An 18485-nucleotide genomic window follows, 5' to 3' on the forward strand; every position below is an offset into this window, starting at 1 on the left:
GTCATTATTTGTAAAATAGAATTCTTATTTGTAGCAATAAGATATTCCTAAATGTAATTTATGTTCATAAATAAATGTCAAAAGAACTTTACACATTGTTGAATTAATAATAATTTTTTTTTTTAAATGCATTTGTGAAAATAACTCTCTTTAAATATTCTTACACATATTATTATCGATGATGACTTATGTTACACATAATGAATTAGTTAACAGGTAATAAAAAAAACTTCTTCTTTAAATAAATATTACTATTTTACATTCCTTTGAAAATAAATTTTATTTTCTGCATTTTATTAACTATTTTATATTCCTTTAAAACTAAATTTTTAAAATCATATTTAATTAAAAGTCTTTTACTTAAAAAAAATTTTATATAAAATAATGTTTCTTTAACAAAAAAATTCACAATTGCAGTTAAGTGCTTATTTTTACGACTTTCTGAATAAATGTCATATAAACGGTATTAAAAGATAATTTAAATATTCCAAAATAAAAAAGTTTTTACCTAAAGTAAAACTGCTAAACATTTACGCAAATTGCCATTTCGTACATGAAATGTGAGCTGCTTAACACTTCTTAACTAGACCTGTGTATATATATGTATATATGTATATATATATGTATATATGTATATATATGTATATATGTATATATATGTGTGTGTATACATATATATATACAGATATATATATATATATATATATACAGATATATATATATATATACAGATATATATATATATATATGTATATATATATACATATATATATACATATATATATATATACATATATATATATACATATATATATATATATATATATATATATATATATATATATATATATATATATATATATATAAATATATTTATATATCAGTTAACCTCTATGCTGATATATATCTATATTTAGGCTTAGGCTCTATACTAACATATATATACATATATATATATATATATATATATATATATATGTATATATATATATATATATATATATATATATATATATATATATATATGTATATATCATTATTTATATATACATATATATATATAATTAGCAATAACTATAGAAATGCTTAACAAATTAATTCCAGATTTTTTTTATAATTAATTTTATTGTATCATTTTAAATTTTTAATCATTTTATACAGATTTCAAAGGACGCTTAAAAAGTAATTTTTTTGAGAGTAGGTGCTATCATCGCCTGGATCTTGCTTTCAGTGATCTTTTTTGATGTTGCTATCCATTTTTGCTTAAATTCTTTGTCATATTTTGTTGATCTGTTGCTTGTCAACAAGATTCCATTCACAAGTGCCCAATTACTCTTGATTACACACTCCGGGCGGTTTAGAGGATTCAAATATTTTGGGACAATTTGGATACTATTTTGATTGTACTACTCCATTATCTTCTTGGAGTAGTGGATCATTGCCAAATCCAAAAGATAACTGTCTTGCTATGTTTGTTAATAAATGGCAAAACATGTTTCTGTGACATTTGGTTAAACTATGAAAAATCCTTTTCGCAGTGCCTTTTGTTGTCCTCAATGATTAAACATAAATTTTCACAACAATTTGCTTTTAATTTAATTCTCCATCAATTGATTGCTTCTGAATTTTTTTCTTAATGCAAGCTTTCAAATCCTTGCTCTTGAATACTTTTTTTGACAAGAAAACAACTACATTTGAACTTTTAGACAAAATCTCTTTGGGATTGGCATGGATTTTTTGTATTTGACTAGAGGATTGAATTCACTTTGTTCTTGTCAATAAAACTTGCATCCTTCCACTACCTCTTTTTCTTTCGAAAGTTTGACTCTCTTTTTATCTCCTCTATATGTCTCTAACTTATGATATAGCGAATTTTGACAATTTTGCAATTTTTGAATATGAGTAGGTTGGATTTTAAAGGAAAATTTCTAACACTTTTTTCTTGATTATTTAATTGTTTACTCCTACTGGACTGATAACTGATGGTATTAGTAAAACACCTGGTAAAACTGATGGTATTAGTAAAACTGATGGTATTAGTAAAACACCAATACAATTAAATATATGTATATAGAACAACAAAAAAAAAGTTTAGAATTTATAACGAGAATTTAAGTATTTCTCAAGTTATTGCTGAATATATAAAACCAAAAAAAATATATATCACTCTCACACTATTTTCATTAATCATGTTTTATTTTCAGTTCATCATTCATGCTCCATTTTCATTCAATTACTTATACTCTCGGTTTTTTATTCATATTTTATTTTGATTAAAAAGTAATTGTTACAGTTTTTGTTTCTATTTTAAGGCAGTTATGAGTTTAGAAGAAAAAGAAAACACCATTTTACAAAGAAGCATTTTAGTTGAGCAAAGATGGAGATCATCGGAATATAATAATATGAGATCTTGTATGTTTATACTATGTATTTTTAATAAACTTTTTTAAGTTTGTGTAATTTTTAATAAACTCATAGAGAAATAAGATAATAAAGTAAGAATAATTAGAAATATGGGAGATACTAAGTGAAGATAAAAAAAATACTAAAAGTCTGAGGTTATTTATTGATTCAGTTAAGTTAATCTATCAGTATATTTATGCATCATTATACATATGCAAGCAATATAAATTAGTGGTTAATGTCAGTCATATTGACTGACTTCAATCATTTAAAGTAGTACTTTTAAATTGAAAATTTGGTTACTTCAAAACCTTTAATTGCATAATATCAAAGGTTCATAAACAGACTGACCTTTAAAAACAACAAACTGTTTTTTCTGTTTGCAAACTTGCCCTCTTCCTATTTTAAAAATTTTAGAGGAATATTTTAATGTTACAACATTTCTTCAAAAAGTATTTAGGTGCTTACATTTTAACATCTAAACTGAAGTCTACAAAGTGAGGGCTTTACAGATTATGTTAAAATAATGACAGATTAAATTAAAATAAAATGTGTTCATTAACACATATAACATAATACACAAATTTTAATGTACAAGACATTAAATATAATTAGGATAGATTTAAAATATAAAATATATATAAACTTATAATTCAAGCTTTCACAAACTTTGAGATTTTCTTATTACATTTGTATAAATTAGTGTCAGTTAAATTCTATTGTTAGAATATTCTAATGAAAAAATTATATTGGTAGAATATTCTATTGACAAAATTCTATTGGTAGAATATTCTAATTCCACTCTTTCCTGAAGCTCTGCATGATTTACTCTGGACTCAGAAGTTAAAAAACTAACTAAAAAAGTTTTTAATATGTTGTGATGTACAAATTCAGAACATTTCTCAGCAAATATTCATTCTAGTTTCATTTAAGAAAACTTTATGTTCTATATAATTATTTAAACTTTATTAAAAACTTAGACTTTTTTGGTAAACTCAAGATTAATAAAAGTAAAAGAACATGTTTTTAAATAGATTTTCTTTATTTCTATGTAAAATACGAATCACAAAGTTTTCAGTCTTTAAATAAATGAACTTAGGTCGTTTTTTTATTGTCAAAAAAATATTCGACCAAACGCATTATTTGTTCCATAATAAATTATTATATAACAAAACAATTATTTTAATACTTTGTTGGGCCTCCCTTTGCTTGGATTACAGCTTTTAGACGTCTAGGCATTGATTCGACTAAAGATTTTGTTTCTTCTGATTGAATCTTTTCCTAGGCTTCTTCAATTGCCACTTTGAGGTTTTCTTTTTTGGAAAATGACCGATCTCCAATTTTTCGGTCTACAATTTCTCACAAATGTTCAATGGGATTAAGGTCCGGTGATTGTGCAGGCCATTCCAAGACCTCAACATTATTTTCAGCAAACCACTCCTTTGTTTTAGTGGCACAATGCTTGGGATCATTATCTTGCTGAAATGTAAAATCAGATCCTAGCCGAAGTTTTCGAGCAGATGACTTCAAACTTTGCTTTAATATGTTTCTGTATTGCACCTGATCCATTATAGTATCAATAAATTGGAGTTTTCTAACACCCTTCCAAGCCATTGAACCCCATACCATCACGTTACCGCCACCATACTTGACAGTTCCTCTCACGCAGCTTAATTTGTAGGCTTCTCCGGCTTTTCTCCAAACTTTTTGGGCTCCATCAGATGACTTTAAGTTGAATTTCGATTCGTCGCTCCACAGGATCTTTTTCCAGAAACTTTACGGCATGTTTTTGAACTTCTTAGCAAACTCCAATCTTCTTTTCATGTGTTTCTTACTCAAATATGGTTTATTACGCACAAGTCGTCCTTGAAATCCCTGGTCTCGGATACGATTTCTGATTGTCTGATGGGATAATTTGATTCCATAATTTTCTTCAGCTTGCTCAGCCAGTTTTCGAGCAGAAATGAAGCGATTTTTCTTGACTTGTATAATTAAGTTTCTATCAAAACTCATAATAAAGCAAAATCTGAAGTCATCTGCTCGAAAACTTCGGCTAGGATCTGATTTTACATTTCAGCAAGATAACGATCCCAAGCATTGTGCCACTAAAACAAAGGAGTGGTTTGCTGAAAATAATGTTGAGGTCTTGGAATGGCCTGCAAAATCACCGGACCTTAATCCCATTGAACATTTGTGGGAAATTGTAGACCGAAAAATTGGAGATCGGTCATTTTCCAAAAAAGAAAACCTCAAAGTGGCAATTGAAGAAGCCTAGGAAAAGATTCAATCAGAAGAAACAAAATCTTTAGTCGAATCAATGCCTAGACGTCTAAAAGCTGTAATTCAAGCAAAGGGAGGCCCAACAAAGTATTAAAATAATTGTTTTGTTATATAATAATTTATTATGGAACAAATAATGCGTTTGGTCGAATATTTTTTTGACAATAAAAAAACGACCTAAGTTCATTTATTTAAAGACTGAAAACTTTGTGATTCGTATTTTACATAGAAATAAAGAAAATCTATTTAAAAACATGTTCTTTTATTTTTATTAATCTTGAGTTTACCAAAAAAGTCTAAATTTACGAAAATACAGCACTTTTTATAGGAAAAATATTTAAAAAAGTGTTTGGTCGGATAATTTTTTGAGACACTGTAAATACAATTTTTATATATATATAAGTTGCTTCAGTACATACATCAATTTATCTGCCGCAAAGAACATTGACTGAACATTGACTATATTACATTGACTGTGGGTTTGGAATGGGGCAGCAATTTTTTCCTACATTATTCTTAGTTTTCTTCTTTTTCTGAAAAAGCCATATACTAAAGATAAGCAAAACTAGTAAGCATTTTCTGATCTATATATGTTATAGTATATATATATATGTTATATTAAGTGATTTTCTACTAATATATATATATATTTATGTATTCAAGTTTTGAATTTTAGCTGACGAGAGCATGTTGTTGCTTGATGTATTAGATGAGACTAACTTCAGTTGTTCTGAGTCTGTTGGAACTGGAGAAAAGCTTTATAAATTATTGTTTTCTGAAGACCTTAATACTGATGATATAGTAATTATTTATTTTTAAATTAAATAACTTATTTATTTAATGATTTTCTTTTTTAGTTGTTGTTAGGGTATATTACCAACATCACTTAATTCTAACAAAATTGCATATCAATGCAACAACAATTTTTTATTTACAATATTTAATCTTAACTATCTTGACAGTTGACTTAGATCAAGTCAATAATGTTGTCAATTATATTTACATAAAATATATTATAAATGATAAAAGTAATGATAAACTTTGTACTACTCTATAAAGTTTTTGCTTAACCTCAATGTTCTTTTTGAAGAATAATGAGGTTAGGCAAAAAGAAAAAACACAGCAGACAAAAAGTAGAAACAGAGCAGGTAAAAAAATTAAAGCAGAGCAGGTAAAAATATTTAGTAAAATCAGGTGTATTTTTTGTATATTCAATTCATACATTTACACAATTGATTTTTATTATTTTTTTAATGTTAATTCTAAATCCAAGTATTTTCCACAAACGAAAACTTGAGTTTGGAGTAAGTAACTTAGCGAAGTATACAATAGTAATTAAAAAAGGATGCAGAGTACTAAAAAAGACTCAAAAGGATTTGAAAGTCAAAAAAATGATTTTTTTATTCTGGTTTTTGCTCTAAAAATGTAAAAAGCTGTATTGACTGCTTTTGGGGAAAAAGTTAAGACTTTTAGGTTAGACGAATCCTTGATTTTGAAACCTGGCAAGTACTTCAGGACTTCGTGACTCTGGTCTAAAAATGATATTTTCCAAGTCATAAAAAATTTTTCAAAGTTGATTGAGTAGTTTTTGGTTTCAATTCAATAAAAGTTGTCCAAATTTTAACTTATCATAATGATATGTATGTTTATAAAGTCTGTTTGTTTATGAAGTTTATAAAAAGTTTAGAATTTATGTTTTTTTAATGAGGTTAGCAAAAAAATAAGATCTATATTTCATAATAATTCATGATTTTCATATATTTTTAGAACTTACAAACAACAGCAGATGAAAATACTATTCTTTTATTATGTAATTGGAGTACAAACAAAAGAAGATTTGGAATTCACAGACCTTTGGTTGCTGCTACTGTTATTAAATTAAGGAACGCATTCATAATTAAAAAAGTATGATCATCATTTAAAACTTTTTTTTTTGAGCATATAACTTATGACTATTTTTTTCAATTTTTTAAGCATTAAAATCTTAAATTTAGCAGCCATGACGCAGTGGTAGTGCACTTGCCTCAGAAACAAAGGACCCATGGTTCAAACCCCACCTCTGGGCAAGTTTTGCGACATCGGTACGAAAGGAGGCGTGAACTTCCAATTAAATACTCATCCGCGGTGCATTGTGATAAGACCGTAAAGACTTTGAGCACCTAAATAAAGTTAAAAAAAAAAAAAAAATTGAAACTTATTGAATAAAGTTACTAGCTTGAATAGTATTATTTATGAAATAAGTAATAAATGAATAAAAAGTGTATATATATATTCATATGTATGTGTATATATATATATATATATATATATATATATATATATATATATATATATATATATATATATTTTTTTTAAACATCTTTGCTTCCAACAAGGCTGCAAGCCACTAATTAAAGTTGGAAGTTACTGAAAGAGAAAAGATGAAGATTGTAGAGCAAGATAACGATTGACGGACGACTTAAAGGGTTGCAAATTATATGAATCAGGAAAGCATGATGAAGGAAGCCAATTCCAAAGAGCTGATGTTCGAGGAAAAAAACTAGACGAATAAGCGTTTTTGGAGCACTTAGGAACAGTCACAGAAAAAGGATGAGACTTAATTGAATGACAAGTAATACAAGAATGAATTTTAGTAGATGGCACAAGAGACGCTAGCTCTTTAGAGCAGTGCCCATTATAGTATTTGTAGAAAAGACAAAGAGAAGCAACATTACGACGATGTGATAATGGTTGGAGTTTGGCTGCAAGAGCAGATCCAACTATGTTTACAATGAGTTTTTGCACCTTGTCTAAAAGAGAAAGGACATCATTAGAAGATCCGCCCCAGATATGGCAACAGTATTCCATACAGGACCGGATTTGAAATTTATAGAGCTCGATAAAGAGATGCAACCTTAGCATATGTTAATTTTGCAAAAATTAGCATCTGCTAAGGTTGCATCTAAACAGGTTTGATATATTGTTTCCAAGAAAGATCAGAAGTAAGAGTTAATCCTAGAAGATGAAGAGTAGATGACTCATCGAGTACATCACCGTTCATAAATATAGGAAGATCTAAACTATTGCGATAACGATTGGCTGAAAAAAAATTGAGTCTTATTTGTATTGAAGTTCACCAGCCACTGTGAGCTCCATGCTGTAGCGGAAGTGAGATCCTTTTCAAGCTCAAATGCCCCCTCCAAGCAATCAAAGAGTGTTGGTTTCTTATCACGACAAGAATAAATGGTAGTATCATCAGCAAACAATGCCACCTTAGATGTGAGAATTCTGGAAGATCGTTAATATAAATTAAAAAGAGTATAGGGCCAAGGATAGAACTTTGAGGAACCCCTGAAGTTACAGAATAAGAAGAAGAGTGCTGTCCATCAAGGACAACTTTTATACTACGATTGGAAAGGAAGGATTCAATAATCTTAAAGATGTTGCCAGATACACCATACGAAAAAAGCTTATGGAGAAGACCAGCATGCCAAACTTTATCAAAAGCTTTTAAAATGTCAAGAGCAATAGCCTTAACCTCTCCACCTTTATCTAATGCACGATAAAACCTATCTGTTATTACTGTTAGCAAATCAGCTGTAGAGCGAGAAGATCGAAATCCATATTGATGGTCAGAAAGTTATTAGATTCAAGATGAGAAATTAAGTGTTTGTTAATTAAAGATTCAAAAACCTTGCTTATGATAGGAAGAAGACTAATAAGACGGTAGTTAGATAATTTAGATCGCTCTCCAGAATTTTTGAATATAGGGATAACAGATGTCGCTACAAGTGCTTATCAGGAAACTCTGATAAGCACTTGTTGAATAGTTTTGAGAGTATAGACGGCAGCTCCAGAGAACACTTCTGCAAAACAATAACAGGTATGTTGTCTGGGCCACAAGCTGTGGAAGAGTCTAGGCAGGAAATCACTTTAGATACAGAAGCTGGAATGATACGAATGTCAAGCAATGGATCAACCTATTTGTTGGCAATATCAGGTAGAACGCAATTAGTGGAATCAAGAGATGATATTGATGAAAAGTTTTTAACAAACAATTCAGCTTTGTCTTTAGGTGAGGTGACTAAGTCTGAACCATACAAGAGAGGTGGAATTAAAGATTTGCCCTTATTATTAATACTATTAAAGAATCTCCAGAAGTCACGAAAACCAAATTTTTGAAATGAGATACGAGATTTCATGACCTGAGAATAGCGGGCTTTGGCGTTAGACAAAACCTTTTTACAATGGTTTCTAGCAGTAATAAACAGACATTTGTTTTCTGGAGAATTGTTTTGCTGATAAATATGGAAGTAACTGTTTCGATTGGCAATCACAGCAGCACAGTGTGAGGAAAACCATGGAGGAGAGTGAGGCTTGACCTGGAATCGTCGAGAGGGAACAAAAGATTCCATGCCAGCCTGAATCCATGAAGTTATGTAAGATGCGCATTTGTCGACAGGAAGACAAAATATTTCTACCCAAGGGCCATCACAAAGAAAATCACAGTCAGTTTTACTGTAATTGTATGAGGTATGATAATAGGGGGATTCAGGTTATGAAGAAGAATGAGATATTAGTTTTAGAGAGATCAAACTGTGATCAGAAGCACCTAAGGGTGAATGTGGAGAAACTAAGCACTGACTAGGATCAGAAACAAGACATAAGTCGAGTAGAGAAGGTAAATGATTCGGGTTGTCAGGAAAGCGAATTGGAAAGTTAACTATTTGAGTTAGGGATTGTGAAAAGCAAAAGTTGTGGGCTTTAATGCCTGCAGAATCACTGGTACTAGAGCCAAGCCATTCAGAGTAGTGAGCATTAAAGTCACCAACAACAACTATATTGGCTGATGAATAAAGAGAGAGGGCTTGGTCAATATGATCAGAAATAACATCAAAAAGAGTGCAGTCTTGAGATGAAGGATAGCGATATAGAACAAATAGAAAGGCAATAGAGTGAAGTGGTGTTAAACGAAAGCACATGAAAGAATAGTCTGTGGATTCAAACCTAGTTTCACGACAAATTGGTGAATTCTTACGAATGTAAATGTCCAGGCCAAGCATGTGACTATTGGAGTCTTTATGAGTTAAGGGAAGATAACCATCAACACTAAGATCGCAAGATGAGACAGCTGAACTCAAATTAGTCTCACAAAGAGCAAGTAGGTCTGGTGAACTTTGCAAGAGATAAGACTCAACAGAAGAAAAGTTACTTCGAAGACCACAAATATTAGTGAATGATAGGTTTAGAGAACTTGGTGATGATGATGGTTTTTTGTGTTTTATAGTTTTTGGTACTTTATTCATTTTAAAATCAGATTGAAGAACTTGACTCAAAGCATAGATAGTACTCAGAACACCGTTTAATAGCTCAAGCAATTGCCTCATTACTACTAATAAACCCTAAGCTGCAACAAAGGACTCCAAATATGGCCTCCGCAATGCACACCAAAATTGCAAACAGAGACACCATCCATGCGCAACATGGCACTGTTAATACTTTGATATTTTTCAGCTGTTGATGGAATTAGCCTCTCTGAGAGCTACCACAGAGTTTAGGAAACCTGACTACCAGCGGGCCTCAGAACCATTAAACTGAGTTTTAGAGCTGTACTCTCATTAGGAGATAATAGAATGAGTTGCCTAGTCATAAAAACAGAGACACAAGCAAAACCCATGCATTGGGTCAAGAAGATCTAGCATTCAACATCCTAAACTGGAAACAATGTATTAAAAATACATCTTCGCCATCCTAATAAATGAAGAAGGGTTGCGAGGCTGGTCAACAGATAGAATCTGTTTACCCCTTATGTCTTTGCCTAGGAGGTCTTCTACAAGACAGTAGCTGGATGCATTTAACATCTACCCAAGATGAGTATTTTTATCGAGACACCATCTCTAGCCTTTACTCAACCAAGAGCCGCAAGGCAGGGGGTATTTTAAGTCGCAGTTGGCATCTCTTAGCCTTTGCCTAAAAAGGCGTATCCTACAAGGCAGCAGAAGATGAAGCAGATTGTACTGGGTTACATGTTACCAGTAGCAGGATAACCTGACCTGACCAGGAAAGCAGGATAACCTGATACCAGTCGCAGGATAACCTGGCCTGACCAGGTTATATATATATATATATATATATATATATATATACATATATATATATATATACATATATATATATATACATATATATATATATATATATATATATTTATATATATAAATATATATATATATATATATATATATAAATAAGTTAAATATATATATATATATTTAATTTATAATATATATATTATAAGGTAAATATTTAAATATATATATATATTTAACTTATAAATATTTTATAAATTTTAAGTTTGATATTTTGGCTCATATACTAAGAGCCATTTTTCAAACTAAAATACATTGCGAAAATTAGTTACATACAATAATACCGACCTCAAACACTTCTAGTTTAGCATTGCCAAATGTCAACCCTAATTCCGAGGGCTGTATATATATGTATTTTATTTCATAAACAATACTAATCAAATTTGAGTTTTTACCCAATAAGTTTAAATTTAAAATTTTAAGTTTAAAAAATTGTCAAACTCATAAAAAAAATAATAATATTTGCAAAATATTTGCAACAAATTTTTTGTCAAAAACAACAACACTTTATAAGCACAAGTATTGAAATGGTATCATATCAAAAGTTTTTACATCATTTGATTGTTGCTAAATGATATTTGCGTTTTACAGTAGCATTGTAAAGTTTAAGGACTGTAACTTATTTTGCAATAAATTTTGAACAACACATTTAATATTTTAGAAATTTTCACTGAATATAGCCAATAATATTATTTATCTAAAAATAAAAACATTCAAAATAACAATGATCTAATTAAAACAAGGTAACAGTTTCTCTGCGGTTCAAAAGTTTAAGGACGCTTGTGGTTTTATTAATTAAAATTAACATATATGGTTTTAAAAAATGAGATTTCAAAATGTTATTTCCTTGGATAATCTTTGAGTCAATGCCTGGCAATGATGCAACATTATAATTATGCGATAAGCAATGGTGCGGCATATAGTATACTAGCTTAACTATAAGTCTAATGGAATTGTCAATTGTTCTGATTCAATAAAAACGAATAAATCATTCTTAATTTTTAATTTTCGAACTTTTAATTGACAATCTAGGTGTTTCCATAAATACTCAATTGGATTGAGATCAGGACTTTGTGATAGCCACTCCAGAGCGCATATTTTTTTGCTGGCAAAAACAGAGACTACAGTTTGCTTTGGATCATTTTCTTGTTGAAATATCCATCCTCATGACTTTTTATCCTTAGCTTGACAGCATTTTATCATTAATGATCTCTTTATACACATGCTGATCCATTGTTGGATCAAACATACTTATTTCCATTTGATCCATTTGATGTCAAACATACTTAATTCCATTTGATCCAAATAGCATGAACTTAAATTCATCACTCCACACTCTTTTTGCCCACTGATTTGGTGTCCAATCCAAGTGTTTTTTTTGTGTGAAATTAACCAGAATTTTATGTTTCTTTACAGAAACAAGTTGTTTCTTTACTGGTCTTCTCCCAAACAAGGAAGCCTTATGAAGAGAACATTTGGTGGCGGACACAAAGCATTTAATTTGATAAAACTTTTCATTTAACTAAATTATTTCACCATTTAAGGCCACAGCAGATTTTCTTGGATCTTTCTTTGACATACTTACCAGCAAATTTTCCTCTTTTTCAATAATAATTTTGGATTGACTTGTTCCTTTTTTGTACTTGGCTGTTCCTTGAGCTTTATATCCTTGAACAAGTTGTTTTACTGCAGTCTTGGAAACATTAAAATTATGAAAAGATATTTTTTGATTTGACTGATTTGAATTTTTTTACGCAAGAGAACTAATTTCTGTTCTTTTTCCCATTTTGAATTTAGAAAAATTAATAAAATTAAATTAAACTAAAATAAAAAAGTTAAATAAAATATAACACAAAACATTAACGGTTTAATGTCTTCATCAAGAAAAACTACAAGTGTCTTTTGAGCTGCAGAAACTTTTGAGCTGCAGAAAATCCTTTTTTTTTAAATTTATTTTAAGAAAATGTTTTTTTCTTCAGATAAATAATATTATAAGCTATATTTAGTGAAAATTTCAAGAATATTGAATGTGTTGTTTGAAATTTATAGCAAAATAAGTGACTGTCCTTAAACTTTAGGACACTACTGTATGTAAATAAATTTTATTGACCAAGGTTACAAGTGAGCAATGTTCTTAAGCGGCTACTAGTATTATTTGACTTTAAGAAAAAAACAGTTCATAAGTCTGAGTATTAAAAATATATCTTTGCATCCCCAAAATACATGACAGTTTATGGAAGGTTAAGTATTCAATAATATTTGTGTGTGTGTATATATATATATATATATATATATATATATATACACATATATAAATATACATATATATATATATATATATATATATATATATATATATATATATATATATATATATATATATATATATATGTACATGTACATGTACATATATATATATATATATATATATATATATATATATATATATATATATATATATATATATATATATATCACACATATATATATGCAGGGCTTGTGATGAAGAAAATCGTCAAGCGTGTAAAAATATATCTTTGCATCCCCAAAATACATGACAGTTTATGGAAGGTTAAGTATTCAATAATATTTGTGTGTGTGTATATATATATATATATATATACACATATATAAATATACATATATATATATATATATATATATATATATATATATATATATATATCACACATATATATTTCCAGGGCTTGTGATGAAGAAAATCGTCAAGCGTGTTATATCACGCTCGTAAAATTAGAATATGTTTTCATCGAGCGTGATTATGTGTGCTCGAGATAACGTCGGGGAGCGCGATCATGAAAATTGCTGAAGGTGATGCTCATAAAAAGCTTTTTATTATATCTTTTTTTATTTGCTACATAATTATTTCGTCAATTTGAATTAGTATCACACTCATGAAACTACAACAACGAAGTAGATTTTTATACTTCCAAACTTCTTGTATATTGTCAGATTGCGATTTTATTTTTAACTATTTATGTTATAAAAAAAAAATATCAAACAAAAACGCAACTTCTTATTGATTTAGTATTGAAGTATAATTTAGTGACTTAGTTTCGCTTCGTTGTTTTGATATATGTATTTTAAAATGTTACGCTGTAAACTTAATTAACGGTTAATGGTTTTTATATTTCTTGATATTTTTTATTCAAATTAATTATTTAATTTTTTTCTAAAATTTCTTTTTTAAATTACGTTTTTTTTTATCTTTAAAAAATAACACAAGAATAATTTGAAAATCTTCTTTTTTAAAAACTATTCATTATAAGTTAAATAACAGATTTTCCCCTCAACTTTTGTCAATGGTGTTTCCTCTTCTACATTGTCAAAACTGAATGCAGCTAATTCATCAGTCATGTCTTTATCAGCACTGTCTATTCCATCATCGTCATCAAAAAGTTGATTTGTAATCAATGTTGTTGCTGTTGTCATATAGTCAACTGGATCATCATCAACTTGAACCACTCGTCTCTTATTCAAATAAATTTCTTTTGCTCGCTTTTTAATCAGGACTATTTCTTCTTTTGACCAGCTTCCATGGTTTCCTAATATCATAATGCTATCATTTAGAGTGTCGTGATTCATAGATAAACGTTGATCTGATAATATGCTAGTTACTGTGCTAAAAATTCGCTCCACCCTTGAGTTTGATTTGGAAATTGCGAAGATAATCGATATAACTTTTAATAAATTAGGAAACTTTGACTTTTTGTACAAGAAGGTCGACCTCCAAATTTCTCCTGTCTGGCAATTGCGTACCATTGCTTCAAAATTGGTTCTTGAATGAATCAAAAAAAGTTTCCATTCTTGGAAAACTAACTTTTCATTAAAATTGGAATGTTCCAATGGTGTTTTAAAATGCGTGGATAAAAACTTTATTTCTTCCAAGCCAAACTATTTAATAAATGTTGACATCGTTACTTTGTTTCTTTTTCGAATGTCCTTGATTGCGAACATTCTAAACAATAGAATCGTTTTAAATTTGAGTTAAAATAAATAATAGTTAATAAAAAACCTATACTATGAACAAAAACTAATTTTAAAAATTAATCTAATATTAATATTTATTTTTATTATTAATGATGTGTGGAATATTACAAACAATAAATCAAATAAATCTTACTTGATATTTTCACAAGATTAAAAATACTCGGCAGTTTCAATATTCTTATAATGGTTTTCTAATTTTCTATTCTTATTTTATTTGCGCATTTTTATATTCACATTGTGTTTCCACGTGCACATTCCATTATTGAAATTAGTGACTATTAATGACTTCAAACTGCTCATTCATTACCTTAGTGCAAAAGAGAACGACTTAATGCTTTTTATATTTTATATCAGCGCTTTGATAATAAGAATATCTTTAATAAAAAATCATTTTTAAATATTTTATGAAAATAAAAAAATAATCCCAAACTATTGGACGAGTGTTATTTTATATGCTCATTATAAGCTGAACGAGCGTTGTTTATCGCGCCTAGAGCGTTTGAAAATACCGTTTACGGGCGCGTTTTACGAGCGGAGCGCGATCGCGCTCGTTTCATCGCAAGCCCTGTATATGTCATACATATATATATATATATGTATATATATATGTATATATGTATATATATGTATATTAGGGTGGAGTGAATTTTAGTTTTTTTACAATTCGTTTAGCCTGGGTGTGCAAAAGTTGTCTATTCATTTCAGAAATACTCTGGAAAAATATCAATGCTCTAGGAAATTATCTTGAGGTGCCTCAAGACCTTTAAAGTTTTAATGGGTCCCTAATATTATGTAAAAAAGAGTTTTTCAAAAGTATGTCATGTTGGGTCTCAAAAGAAGCAAAATTTTATAAAAATTTCAAAAATAACAATTATTTTTTAAAAAAAATTGTTATTTTATAGTTTATTGCAGAAAAAATGACCTTTTAAACTGAAAATGAAAAAAGTTTATTTTTTTTAATTATAATTTCAAAAAAATCTTAAATAATAATTTTTTTATAAAATAATTGTTATTTTTATAAAATTTTAATAAATTTTTTTTACATAATATTAGGGACCCATTAAAATTTTAAAGGTCTTGAGGCACCTCAAGATAATTTCCTAGAGCATTGATATTTTTCCAGAGTATTTCTGAAATGAATAGACAACTTTTGCACACCCAGGCTAAACGAATTGTAAAAAAAACTAAAATTCACTCCACCCTAATGTGTATATATATATATATATATATATATATATATATATATATATATATATATATATATATATATATATATATATATATATATATTTATATATATACTTTTATTTTTAAAATGCCAACTTTATTCCCAGCAGTTTTTGCTGGACAAAAAAAGCAGAGTAAAGAATAATAAAAAAAAAGAAAGATTTATTTTTGTTGTTATAAATTTTTTTTTTAATTATAAATAGTAACTGTCCAAACCCAAACCCTTTAAGTACGTTATGTTTATTTATATACTGAACCTACTGTTGTATTCCCCTACTGTTGCTATTTTAGTATGGGATTGCCAATGATATTAAATGCTTTGCTAAGTATGCAAAAAAGTATAATTTACATACATATATATATGCTTAAATGCCGACCTAAAACATTTTTAGGTCAGCAAAAAATTGTCGTTTCTATGTTTTATGGTAAAACCTTTGTACTAAATTTTTTTTGCAGACCTCTAGCAAAATAAGGTTAGCAAAATATTGCCGACCTCATTTTCCTAATTCCGAGAGCTGTATATATATATATATATATATATATATATATATATATATATATATATATATATATATATATATATATATATATATATATATATATATATATGTATGTATGTATACACACACATATATTATATAATATAAATAATATAAAGATATATGTATTATATATATATTATGTATATATATTATATATTATATATATATATATATATATATATATATCTTTAATTATTATGTTATGATAACTTTAGTTTAACTCAGAATATAACCAAGTCTGTGAAACCATTTATCCCATTCATAAAACATTGATCAAATTCCTAGATGAATTCTCCAGAGACATTGGTGAGTCTTTGTTTTCTTTGTTTACATATATATTTTTTTAGCATTGAGAGAGCATGGCATGATAACTTTAGAAATAAGTTATAACATTAGGAGCTTTTACCACCAACAACACCAGGTGGTGGTATTATAAGCTTGTTCTATATAGGAGGTTACAAATTTTGGAGACTTTTTGAAATTTTTGAAGCAAATTATTTAAAAAAATTCTAAAGCCTGGGTGTGTGTGGTGTCAAATTGTAAAACCTGGGTGTCTGTGGTGTAAAGTTGTAAATCCTGGGTGTGTGGGGATACACAATTATTAAGTTATAAAGATGGTAATGAGACTCTATTAGTAATAAAAATATTTCTCATTTTATAAAATAATAAAAATATTTTTTTTATGTTATAGGTGATATTATTTGTATCATATATTATCTAACGTTTAACTATATTTCATTCTCAAATAAACAATTTTATACAATAAAGAAAAATTATTACCTACTTATAAATAGCCATTAACAATATAAGTTTGGTTTTTAGATGTTTCTCAAGTTCATTTTGAAGATTCTTTTAAATCATTAGTTGTTTTGTTCTGTGAACTAATTCGCTATAATGTTTTCAGTCATGACAAATTTTTATGCTCAATGGTTTCTCAAGCAATTTTAAAACCCGAGATAATCAGTAAAGTTTATGGATTAGATATTGGCAAAAGTAAAAGTGAGGTATGTTTTTTATAGTTCTTAAGATGCTCAAAACACTAAAATCTACTCCAATTATGCAAAAATTATGTTAATTAATATTTCGGTATTTTAAAAATTCAAAATTTCAATTTTTAATTTTTTTTGAAATTTTATAAATGGGTCAAATCATTATATTTCAACCAATGGCTTGTGGCTCATTATCTCTGATTTTCCTGATTTTTACATATTGTTATGTGCATCATGTAGATAGGTTAAATTTGAAATTTCAGACTTCCAAGTACAACAGTTCGGAAATTATAGCCTTACAAACAGGACACAGTAGCCCCTCTCAATTTACAAATGGTCAAAACAGACTACTTTAGAGTTGTACTCTAAAGTAGTCTGTTTTGACCATTTGTAAATTGGGGCACTGGTTTCTAGTAACACATACAACCATTCATTATTGAAAAATAGGGTGATTTAAAAATGCTGGCATTTTTGGTGTGGATTTGACAAGTTTATAATGTTTGCATTTTCAGATAGTTAGATCTAATGGTTTTTTATGCTGTTAATCTTAGATCAAAACAAAGTGTTAGAAAAATTTACAAGCATCTCAAAATGGCTGAAAATTGGACTTTTTAAGCGAGTGGACATTTTGCTTTTAGATATATTTAACCTCTAAACTGCAACAAGCTGCCTATATTTTGCCTGTTTATTGCAGACAGTCGTAGCTAATCAGAAAAGCTATCTGTAAAGACTAGTGGATGAACAGAATAATGCTACAGTTAGTTTCATTTTGGCATATTTTAGCAATTTTATGATTTTTTCCAAAGTTGAGGAGGTCATAATTTTTTTCTAATTTAACACAAGTTAATAAAAACCACTTTTTTAAAGAGAGAACTATCCAGAAAATAGTTCTAGAAAAAATGAGA

General features: G+C 28.3%; 1 protein-coding gene across 2 annotated transcripts in view; it reads left to right on the top strand.

Annotated features, from left to right (window-relative positions):
* Positions 1-18485, top strand: part of LOC101240432 (mediator of RNA polymerase II transcription subunit 12-like protein) — a 118031-nt gene that overhangs the window by 25131 nt on the left and 74415 nt on the right. For both annotated transcript variants that reach the window (XM_065788741.1, XM_065788742.1), the window contains exons 12-16: positions 2313-2412; positions 5360-5484; positions 6451-6588; positions 16807-16897; positions 17414-17595. In XM_065788741.1, coding sequence (XP_065644813.1) covers positions 2313-2412; positions 5360-5484; positions 6451-6588; positions 16807-16897; positions 17414-17595 — 636 coding nt within the window. The remainder of the gene's footprint in view (positions 1-2312; positions 2413-5359; positions 5485-6450; positions 6589-16806; positions 16898-17413; positions 17596-18485) is intronic.

Source organism: Hydra vulgaris, chromosome 01 (genome assembly GCF_038396675.1).
Source record: "Hydra vulgaris chromosome 01, alternate assembly HydraT2T_AEP".
NCBI lineage: Eukaryota > Metazoa > Cnidaria > Hydrozoa > Anthoathecata > Hydridae > Hydra > Hydra vulgaris.